Source organism: Sporobolomyces salmoneus, assembly GCF_050403485.1.
Source record: "Sporobolomyces salmoneus JCM6883 DNA, S_salmoneus_JCM6883_v1_ctg16, whole genome shotgun sequence".
Classification (NCBI taxonomy): domain Eukaryota; kingdom Fungi; phylum Basidiomycota; class Microbotryomycetes; order Sporidiobolales; family Sporidiobolaceae; genus Sporobolomyces; species Sporobolomyces salmoneus.
The window spans coordinates 315215-326391 of NW_027481147.1; the positions used below are offsets into that span (position 1 = coordinate 315215).

Here is an 11177-nt window from a genome sequence, read left to right on the forward strand (position 1 = left end):
ACATCTCTCTCTCTCACACGACGGAACCCAGATCGAATATGGCAGAGAATGAAGAACACTCGAACGTAGTAGGAGAAGAACAAGCAGGATCGAACGCGGCAGAAGGAGGAGGAGGAACGAGCGAACAAGTCGTGGGAGATCAATTGGGAAACAACGAGATGCACGATGAGGAACTCGAAGAAGAGGAAGAAGAACATGATGAAGAGATCTACGGTGAGTACTACCCTCTCGTTCAGGCAGGAGACCGGGAGGAGGAACGCGTTTCCCTTCTTCCTCGAATCTCGCTCCTCTCCTCTCTCTCCTTGACGAGGGAGACAGATGAGGACAGTGTAGTTCATAGCTGACCCTGCTCACGAATGACACTTATCGATAGAATCCTCTTCCTCTCCCTCTACCGAAACCGACACTTTAACGTGGATCAACTGGTTCTGTTCCCTCCCCGGACACGAATACTTCTGCGACGTCGCCGAAGACTTCATCGAGGACGATTTCAACCTCACCGGGTTGGCTTCCTTGGTCCCGTTTTACAAGGAAGCGATGGAGATGGTTTTGGATGTCGAACCGGAAGAAGATGAAGCTCATAGAGTTCCAGACGTTTCAATCGTTGAGAGTTCGGCGGAATTGTTGTATGGATTGATTCATCAACGGTATATCATTACTAGACAAGGGTTACAACAAATGGTCAGTCTTCACTCCCATTCTCTCTCCCTTTCTTTCGACGAAAACTGACGAATGAAAGAGTGAGTGTGCTTGTAGTACGCTAAATTCGAAGCGAACCATTTCGGTACCTGTCCCCGAGTCTATTGCTCTCAAACGAAACTAGTCCCATGTGGTCGTTCGGATTTACCCGGAGTCGATACCGTCAAATTATTCTGTTCTTCCTGTCTCGATATGTATGTCCCTCCTAGCTCTCGCTTCCAAGGGGTTGACGGTCAGTCCCATTTCCCATCTCTCTCTTCTCCCATCTCCTCCCTTGTCTGACGCGGGAGTTGATCGTAGGAGCTTTCTTCGGAACGACGTTCCCTCACCTCCTGTTCCAAACTTTCCCACCTCCCTCTTCCCTCCCAACCCCCTCCCCCGATCCTCATACGATCCCAGATGGTGGAGAGAGACAAGCAACGACGCCATTGACGAGTTTGAACAAAGTTTACGTTCCGAGGATTTATGGATTCAAGGTTAGTGAGAAGGCGAGGAGTGGTCCGAGGATGCAATGGATGAGAATGAGAGTAAGTTACACAACATCACACACACTCTCTCTCTGAGAGCTGGGAGAGGAGGGAACTGACTAATTGGTTGACTTGACTGAGTGCAGCCTCGTACGGAGGGAGAATTAGATTGGGAAGAAAACGCTGTACGACCCGTCCTCCCCGGCTCAGGAGGTCCCGGTGGAAGTGGAGAGAAAGGAGATTTGTTCGATGAAGACCTGGACGAAGAAGACGATGATGAAGAGGAAGAAGAAGAGGAACAAACCGCCCCTGCTCCCAACACCGCCGCTACGACTGGAGGAGGAGGAGCCGGAGCGCAAGAAGGGTTAGTTGGAGAAGTGACGGGATTGAAATTGAACGAGAGGGAGACGACGAATATGGTGGATTTGACGACGTTACCTAGACGAACTGATCGAGCTATTAAACCTCTACCTTCTCCTTCTTCCTCGAATCCAAACTCCAACTCCAACTCTCAACTTCTTCGACAACAATCCGTTTCCCCTTCCCCTTCAGCAACTACTCCTCAGTTCTCGACGACGAAACTCCCTTCACCTCCTCCTAGACTTTCTTCTTTCGCCCCTTCCTCTTCCACTCTCACTTCCTCCCACTCCAACGCATCAACAACAGCAGTAATCCCTACGAACAACGAGGTGGAGGATCCAGCAACTCGAGCCTCGTTCGCACTCGCCGCATCGATTCAAAAACATCTTGCGTTCGCAAACTCGCAGAATGGGAATGGGACGAAGGAGTTTGAGTTTGAATTACCAAAGTTACCGAGACCTGTTGTGCATAGGATTGAGAAACAATCTCAATCGAGGATTGGGACTGCAGTCTAATTGATCATCGCACTAGGAGGGGAAGGATTGAGGAGGAGGGGATTGAAGGTTTCTCGCAGAGTTTGTGTTTGTAGTTTTAGTGTGTTCTTCTGCGAGATTGTGATTGCTCTTTGCCTGCAATAGGTCTACTAGATGATATGTTTTGACTGCTCTCCACGATCGAGTTACGAGCGAGAGAGAAACTGAGAGAGAAACGCAAGAGAGCGGTTACAACAGTCTATCGGAAATATGCGAGAAGGAACGAAAAAAGTCGACGGGGCAGAAGAGTCTGGGGGTGCGAGATATGCGAAAACGAAGAGGATAAATCAAGGCACTTGGGAGAAAGCGTAGAGGCGTGTCGATTTAACGTTTCCCACTCGATTTCTTCATCCGTCTCGCTTTCTCCGCTTTACTCATTTTCGTTGCCCTCTTCTCCCTTGCTTTCTCTTTCACTTCTTGTCGACGTTTCTACATTCATGAATCGCACCCATCAGCAAGTGACCACTCGAAAACAAGGACGAGAGAGTTTTAGCTTACCTTTTTCTCTTCCTTATCTTCATGTTTCTTCCCTCTCGGTCTCCTCTCCTCGCCTTCTCCTTCTTCCCCACTCTCCTCCTCGTCGTCGTCCTCGCTGTCTCCCTCGTCCTCGCTTCCGCTACCATCCTCGTCCTCGTGACGTTCTCCTTCCTGACCGTGAATTTTCGCAACTCCGGTAATATCAGCATAAATCAAATCCCCTCCTTCACCCCTCAAAACCCTCTGTACATCTCTCTCGGCATCGTAAACGTCGTCCAGTGCTCGAGGAATATAAGATTGAGCGAAAACGGCTTCGTCTGATTCTGTCGTCGTTCGATGATTCGTCTTGTTCTTCTTCTGATTCTGATTCGTCGAGGCTTGTTGTAATTCTTTCGCTTGAGCTTGTGCGATATCTCCTACGGTTTCCTCCAATCGAGAAGGTTCCTCGTCTCCTTGTTCTTCATGTTGGGTTTCTAATTCCGCTTCGTGTTGAGCCAATAATCGTTCGATTTCGATCTTGACATCCTCATCCGTCTCTTCCCTATCCTTGATCCAACTATCCCCAGTAACAAACCCAAAAGTTTTCCTCACTCCCAAAGTCAAAACTCCTCTCCTACTGAACCATTCCTCTGCGTTCTTGAGGTCAGCACGAAGGAAATCGAACGCGGCAGGGTGTTCTTGTTCGATCGATTGAGAGACGTCGATGATCCAGAGATGGGAATCGTGGTAGAGGATATTGTATTCCGAGAAATCGGCGTGAACTAGTCGACAACGGTGGAAGAGGATTCGGAGGATTTGGAGGATCTCGATGTAGAGGGAGGGCATGAGAGAGGGGCGAATGGAGGCATCTTTCAAGCGAGGGGAAGCTCTGCATACAGAATGGGGTGAGCGAAGGTTTGGAGGTAGAGAGAAAAAGGGAGAGAGAGAACTAACTGCCATTCATCCTCTTGAATGAAATCCATCACTAATACGTTCTCCCTCACTTCGATCGCTTCCGGAACCCTCAATCCAGCCGTTCTCATCCTCCTCAAATTCCTCAACTCCTTCTCAGCCCACAACCTCACCATTTTCCTCGGATTACTCCTCGCGTATCCATTCTTGAACCTAAACTCTCCCGTAACGTACCTATCTCGATCCTTGAACACAAGAATCGAAGTCTTGTAAATCTTCAACGCTAAGTGTTTCCCTTCGGGGGAAACTGCATGATAAACGTTCGCTTCTTTCCCAGTACTGACACATCCATCAACTCGTTCGATTAAACCTCTTCCCAGCATCTTGAAGATGATTAGTCGAGTTCGAGGATCGAGTACTTGTTCGTTCGTTGCGCGATCGGATTTGTCTTTGACGAGAATTTTTTCGGATCCTCCTTTTCGAGTTGCGGTTCCTTGAGAATGCAAGGGTTCGAGTTGTAAGCGATTCGCGAATCGATGTTGGAGTTGATTCAGTTGGTCCGTGACTTTGTTCCCGTGGTGTTGTTGAGCTCCTCCAGCAGAGTTCGCGGCAGTGTTTTGAGCAGTTTGAGGAAGATTCGAATTTGGTTGTTGTCGCCTCGATCGATTCAAAGCGGGTAAAACCGCCGCCGAAGGTTGTCTCGAATTCGATGTCGAAGCTGCGGTAGCTGGTGATCCAGGTAGTGCTGCGAGAGGAGAACGAGTCGCGACGACTTGCTGTTTCATTCGATTATATCGTTTCGTAAAGTCTGATCATCAACTCTCTCTCGTCAGCCCGTTCAGAGAGTGTATGAGAGTGATTAAGGAACGTACCTCCCGAAGCATCCGCCCAATCTTGATCCATAACCTCTCTCAATCCATCTTCCAATCCATACCTCTCCTCCTCCTCTTCCTCGTCATCTTCCGAATAATAATACTCTTCACTATCATACTCTTCCTCTCCCTCAGGCTCTACTGGAGGGTTCGAAGGAGTAAGAGTTGCTGCTGCTGTTGGTTGATGAAAAGTTTCGAGGGGGAGTTCGGAGGCTGCTGAGTCGTCGTCTATTCGGGAATGGTGCCGAGGTAGTTGCGGCGCGGTGTAGTCTTCTTCAGGGGCGTCTTCGAATTGCATCGTGAGTAGTGGTTGATGAGAGATCAGAAATCAAGAAACTTTTTGATCGCCTCTCCAAGCAAAAACCTCGAAGGTTGACAAACGATGCTTCTACTCCGTACGAGCCTACTCTTGGAAACGAACAAAAACAAGATCTCGCTGGTGAATTGCGAAAAGAAGACGGTGAGGACGAAAAAAAGATATTGTTTTGCCCCCACACAGGATCGAACTATGGACCTTTCGCTTACTAGGCGAACGCTCTGCCACTGAGCCATAGGGGCGTCTCGTGCACGTGCTACAACCAATTGCCTATATGATCCGCTAACGTGTTTCTAGCTTCCTTTCCCTCTCTTCTACGCCGTTTCACTCACTCCATAACGCACTCTGGCGCTGGCGACGCTCTCGTCTGAAGAGCCGAGCCTCTCCTTGTAGACGTTCGAGCGTCACCACGCCGGAACTCCGGTCGCACTCCGCGGTGGATTCCCATACAAAAAGCGCGAGCCTCTCGAACGTCTCTTGTCTCTTGATTCATCACTTTCTTCATCGACCCTTCCCCTTCGATCTGCCGAGGAGTTAAGAGAAACAGGTATCAATTTCCCCCAGTTCCCGCTCCGGGGTCCTGGGGATCAACGAGGTCTCGCAGCGTTCTTTCCGAAAATGCTCGAACCTCTTTGACCGGATCGTCTCGCAGCGGGACCGTTGGGGATAGCACCTGTCTCTCTTAGCTCCCATCTACCCTCTCCCCTCGCCAATTCGACTTCCGCTTCGTCGTGGTTGAAAATTGGGCAAAATAGGTGAAGGGATGTTGTGTACCGGTTCGGGCTGAGATGGTACGAGAAGTCTTCTGGTTGCCCTGTAGTTGGGCCAGACTTGCCGTAGGCATCGCACCCCGAACGGGTTCCCAACATCGATTCACCTATCCTGTCCAACTCTCGAAGCGAAGGAGTCGGATGAAATGGGGCTCGGCTTTGCGAAGCATACTCGCCTCCACGGGACTCAGTCGTAGCCTTTCTTTTGGTTTGTACGAGTCAGTACACTTGAGAAGATGGGCTATGAACGGGGTTCGTGCAGCGACGACGGTTTCGCATTCATTCAGCTCCTTTACAAACCAACTCGACTCCATCCTCGACATCTACCGACTTCAGTCTGTCAGCACGAAGGTGAAGGTGGAAGGTGGAAGGTTTGGCCGTGACCTCGAGGGGAAGTCGGAGGTTCAAAGACGTAAGTTCCCTCCTCTCTGACTTCGATCTCTCCCTTTTCCTCAGCTGTGGACCTTCGCTTATTCTTCATCCTTCTGCGAGTCAGTGAACGACTGGTGGAGTTGTCTATCGTCCGTGCAGAGCTTTCTTCTAAGGAGTGTTTTCGGAAATCGAGCTGATTCTTTCGCCCTTTTGTCAGCAGCAAGCCCTCGATCGAGCCACTTTCCCGTTCCTTTCGCGTCCGACATCGTCCAGCTCTCATCATGGAGGGAGTTAAGCGAAATAGGTGAATCGCAACGAAGAAGTCGCTTCGCACTGGGCGTGCTCATAACGAGCTTTGCTTTCAACGCAAAGACCTCGTTGTCGGCCGTCCCGGTTGCGAAGCGAGTCCTTCTTGTTGGTTCACCTATCTCTCTTAGCTCCCTATCTTCCCGCCCTCTCACTCCCCCGATCTCGACCTCGAATTCGACTCGCTATCGAGAGAGGTAAGCGAAATAGGTTTCTCGCGTCGAACGTCGTCCCGCTTTACGACGATCTCTTCAGAAGGATCAGTCCATCTTAGGCTTGCCTTCGGTCAAGACGTCGTATGGCGGGACCTCACTCGAGCGAAGAACCTATCTCGTTTAGCTCTCCGACTCGCTCGGGAGGAGGAATTGGTCGAACTAGGTACGGGGTCCCCGATGTATTCGCACCGGTCGGACCGCAACTCAAGGATTGACTCCTCAGGGAGCACATGTCTGAGAACGGTCTCCACCAGTGCGAGGCGTTGAGGACTCTGAACCTATCTCTTTCAGCTCCTTTGAACAAGGAGTCAATGCTCAATTCGACTCGACCAAGGATCCTCGGGGCTCTCGGAGTATGAAGTGGTTGCTGGAAACTTCGATGGCTGAGTGCAAGACTAGAGATGACAGGAGGCGAAAGAACCTCGAGGTTGAATTCGAAAGGTTCTGTGTCTTCCTGTCTTCTCTAATCCGGTACTTGATCGTCGAAGTCCTCAGCAGCGACTCGGCTTTGGAGAGGTGGGGTATACGAGAATGTTGAAGCGCGGTTGTAAGGGGGATCATGTAGAAGCTTAGTTGAAGTTGCGATCTCTGGGTGAATTTTCACTGTTCTGTCCGCTGTCTCTCTGAGCCTGATCGAAAGCCTACAGCAAGAGAGCCTGAAGCGTTGTCATGGCCGTTGCAAGTTCTCGTTTCTCGTCGATATCGAAAAATTCGCAAACTCACTCGTTCGCAGAAAATACAACATTCTCTTCTATCTCACCCGTCCCTTGCTCCCCTCGCTCTCGTCCCGCATCAGTCCCCTCCATCCCTCCCCCCAACCATCCTCAAACACCGTCGTCCCAAACCTCTCTTTCGCGTTCTCCCTTGCCCGCTCTCGAATCTTCATCTGTTCCTCCTCACTCAATCTCAGGATCTTATCGAGTTCTTTCGCAAATGCTGAAGGTAGTTTTGCTTTCGAGTCAGAGGAGGCCAGGTAGCCTGTTGGACCTGGGGGAGATGTCGATGAGGAAGAAGCGGGAGGATAGGGAACGAGGATATCGAGTAGAGGACCTGCTGATGCATGAGCTAGAGGGATCAGACCTGCTGCCTGATTACGTCAACTAGAATTCGCGTCAGCTCGTGTCGCAGTGAACTGAAGAGAAAATTCGTGCTGACCTGGAATTCGACGAGAGTGATCCCAAAATGTTCATCAAACATGGTATGTAAACCCACTCCACTACTTCCCAACAACCCTCTCAACTCGTTCCAATCCTTGTTGATCCGGAACTCTACTTCTTGCTCAATTCTAAGTTTCTTCGCTAGTTCTCGTAGAGTTTTCACTCGAGATTCGTCCCCTTCGTTTCGGACACTTCCAGCGAGAATGAGTCGGACTTTCGAGCGATAGGATGGTAAGAGAGAGAAGAGCTGGGAGAGGGTCTCGAGTTGGAGGGAATGTTCTTTCTCGGGTCTGAATTGACTCAACGAGAGGATCTGGAATGGGTTTCGAGGAGGGGAAGACAGGGGTAGAGGAGAGAGGGACGTCGTATCGCACGGAGGGTAGAGTAGCTGAACTGGAGGAGCAGAGGATGAAGAAGAGGAGAGGAGTTTTTCGATATGAAGTCGAGTCCAGGTCGAGTTGACCCAGATCAAATCGGCACAAGAGAGTGACCAGCGATATGTTTGAGCGAAGAGTCGATAGTAGATGAGTTTGAGGGTGGTTAGGATGCGGGATTGCGAAACTAGGGATTGGTTCGTGTGTCCGGATTCTCGGTTCGAAACTCTTTCCAGCATATCCGTCCTATTTCAGTAAGCGGGTCAGTCCGAGTTATCCGAGTGGGCAGAGAGAGGAAGACTAACGAGATGGTAGGGTAATGAGTGTACGACAAGATCGGAATTCGATACAGATATTTCACGAGTGGATAAGTCATCGAGTACCCCATTGTATCGATCCAGACGTCCGGTACGATCGCATCTCTGTTCCAGTAGAGAGCTTCGAGAGCGAGGAGGACGCTACCGAGACTCTGACCGGCAAGAGTGAATCGAGGCCAAGTTGAATCTTCGATCAGGAAACGATGAGAGAGGAAGACGAAGGAGAGGGATCGAGGGTCAAGAGTGATCCCGAATCGACTCTATTGACAGAGACAAGGTCCCGTTCAGCTTGGCGAGGGGGGAGAGCTGAAGAGATCGAGCACTGACTTGAACTTTTTCAATCATTGATTCTTTTGAAACTCCTCGATCCCCCGTGTAGATTACGTAGACGTTTTCAATACTCGTCCGTTGCATGTAGGCTAATGCAGTCCATAATACCCTTTCGCCTCCGCCTCCAGCGTTACTAACAGGGTCCCAGAGAGAGTGAGCTGGAGGAGAGCGTTCGAGAGCGGAGAAGAGACTCACCAGTACGGATGAAAGAACCCCACGACCCTCTTGGCCTTTCCACCGTCTCCTTGCCGTACACCCAGCTGCGAATAGAGTCGTCGTCGTCGATAGATTCGTCGATGATGATGACTTTTGGTGAAGAGGAGGAAAACTGATAGAGGGATCAACGCGAGCACTAGTGAGATCATGTTCGATAGTACATGGGTTCTCGATCGAGAGTGCACGTCTTGACGCGGTTGAGTGCGATAGGGAGAGAGGTGGAAGTGAGAAGTTCGTTTGTTTATACTCTACTTCTCCTCCCTCAATCTCCGGCCGCCTGCAGAAATCGCATGCAGTGAGATGCAAGCGCTGTTACTCTCACCAGCGACTACGTTCCTCAGCTCTCCCGACTCTTCGAATTCTTTGTCTCCTTCAACTCCGGCTCTCCCTTCCCTCGATTTCCTCACTCAAATCGACGATGAAGCAACCCTCGAACAACAAGAAGAGGAAGAAGAGCAGGAGGAGAGTGGGTACTCAAGAACGGGAGGAGTCGATACACCAACTCACGCACCTCCGAAAATCCTTCGTCGCCAAACAACAACGAATCAATCTTCAACAGCAACTCGGGAGGAAGGACCTTCAGGGCTAGTCAATAGAAGGAGTAGTATACCTCCTGTACCACTCACGACTCCGAGAATCCCTTCGAATTTGAGATACGCGTTCAACGCGAATCAGGATCAATCAACAACCTCGATTACAGACTCTTTCACTTCTCCCACTCGCTCTCAAACGTACTCTTTACATTCAGAAACGGAACCGGAACTGGTTGGGAAACTGGAAGTTTCGAACGCTCTGATTCAGTTTGATCAATCCCTTCAACAAACTTGTCTACCTCCTCCTCGTTCCGACGCACTCTCGCCGAATACCTCTTCGACCTCATCAGTAATGATTGGTACCTTCGTCGTCAACTCGACCAAAGTGAATGGAGCAGGACTACAAGGAGGAGGAGGGGCAGAGAACGATCAATTGGCAGCTGCGATCAGAGCGTTCAAAGGGCCTCCTCAGAGTGCTGGATTGTTCGGGGTATCAACAGAGGAAGAAGAGTCTGTCGAAGCCGCGGGAAGCGAAGGGAAAACAGGGGGAGCGAAAGCAGCAGGAAAGGGAAATGGTTTATTGAGCTTATTCGAACCGATCAGTCCTCCGAATCATCGCGAGTGCTCTTTCTCCAACTCCTACTATCGAGTCTATCACTAACCACGTCCCCTCTCACGTCAAAGCAGTTCCCTTACCGAAATCGACCATCTCCGCACCCTCTCTCGATTCCTTCTCCTTCTCCCCTCCTCTCGCCTCTTCGATTCCCACCTCAACTTCCACTCCAACCTACCACACCCCCGCTTCGTCCGCTTCATCACATATCACGACCCCTTCTTGTCTCTACGATCAATCGCACTCTTCAGAATTGACTCCTCTCGCGATTCCTCCCTTGATTCCGACTCAAACTCCGAGACCTTACTCGTCCAACTTGGTCAACACACCAATGGCAGAGGCAAGGACTCCGAGTCTGGCTCGACAGGGTCTCGTAGGAGAAGCGGTGACGAGGGGGTTGGAGGAGAGGAAAGCAGAGAAGAAATTCTTGAAGCGCTCGACGACTGCGATTGCCGACAACACCGGGGTAGGACGGGTAGGAGAAGAGGAACGAGAAGTAATCAACCCGATAGCTTCGACGTCGAATACGACCGTTCGACCACCACTTCCGCTACCAGCGAGTCAAACAGCTTTTTCAATCGCAGATTTGATCGATTCACTTCCTTCTCAGATTCCTCAGTCACACTCCGATCTTCATTCAGTCGTACAGTCGTCACGAGTCGGAGGAGATTATTCGACGACTCAAGAATTTGAATCGGCATATTCTCGAACTCAATCTCGATTCGAACCGAGTCGATCTCAAGTCGCTTACGCCGAACAACAGCAGCCAGCAGATTGGTCCAGTACCGAGGAAGATGAGGAAGATGAAGATGATCGCACGACTCAGGAAGGAGAAGACGAGACGGATCAATACGAAGCAGGAAGAGGAGGAGGAGGAGGAGAAGGATGCGTTCCACCTTCGACGATGACGCTTCAAGAATTGAAAGATAACGGATTCGTTTCGTCTTCCGAGGAAGATCAAGAGGAAGATTCGGATCTGGAAGACGAAGAGGACGATAATCGTTTCGCAGGGGTGAATTCGGTTCGAAACGTTTCTGCCGGTTCAGGTCGACATCTCGGGTATAGTGGTAGTTCTGCTTCGTCCTCATCGTCGGAGGATGAAGAGGAGGAGGAACATGAAGCCACTCACGAATATCGACATCGTAGAAGAGGACCTTTACAATCTTCCTCGAACGCACCATCTTCACATCATTCTTCTTTCGTCGCTGGCGCTTCTGCTCCTCCTGCTCCTCTCCCCAATCCCCCTACTCTCACTTTCGATCATCTAACTCCTCCTCCTTCTCACAACGACAACAACGACACCTCTTACCGATCTCCTTCGCCGAATCAACCTCATCTCGCTCCGCTCGCTTCTCCTCT

At 50.4% G+C, this 11177-nt stretch overlaps 4 protein-coding genes across 4 annotated transcripts; 2 read left to right on the forward strand and 2 right to left on the reverse strand.

Annotated features, from left to right (window-relative positions):
• Positions 1-38: 38 nt before the first annotated feature.
• On the forward strand, positions 39-2041 carry JCM6883_007287 (casein kinase II subunit beta; the record flags this gene model as incomplete). The annotated part of the gene is made up of 5 exons (XM_076631415.1): positions 39-213; positions 374-681; positions 757-931; positions 1000-1226; positions 1313-2041. 5 exons carry the CDS (start codon positions 39-41, stop codon positions 2039-2041), a joined length of 1614 nt encoding a protein of 537 aa, XP_076488719.1.
• A 342-nt stretch (positions 2042-2383) lies between these two features.
• On the reverse strand, positions 2384-4597 carry RIO1 (protein kinase RIO1; the record flags this gene model as incomplete). The annotated part of the gene is made up of 4 exons (XM_076631416.1): positions 2384-2488; positions 2558-3404; positions 3470-4235; positions 4300-4597. 4 exons carry the CDS (start codon positions 4595-4597, stop codon positions 2384-2386), a joined length of 2016 nt encoding a protein of 671 aa, XP_076488720.1.
• Positions 4598-7029: 2432 nt separating this feature from the next.
• Positions 7030-8821, reverse strand: ALG11 (alpha-1,2-mannosyltransferase ALG11; the record flags this gene model as incomplete). Its single annotated transcript, XM_076631417.1, has 5 exons — positions 7030-7365; positions 7434-8055; positions 8115-8386; positions 8454-8589; positions 8652-8821. The coding sequence occupies 5 exons, from the start codon at positions 8819-8821 to the stop codon at positions 7030-7032; spliced, it is 1536 nt and encodes a 511-aa protein (XP_076488721.1).
• Positions 8822-8972: 151 nt separating this feature from the next.
• JCM6883_007290 (uncharacterized protein) lies at positions 8973-11177 on the forward strand (the record flags this gene model as incomplete). The annotated part of the gene is made up of 2 exons (XM_076631418.1): positions 8973-9780; positions 9890-11177. Coding segments are annotated over 2 exons (2096 nt in total), but the record flags the coding sequence as incomplete, so codon positions are not given.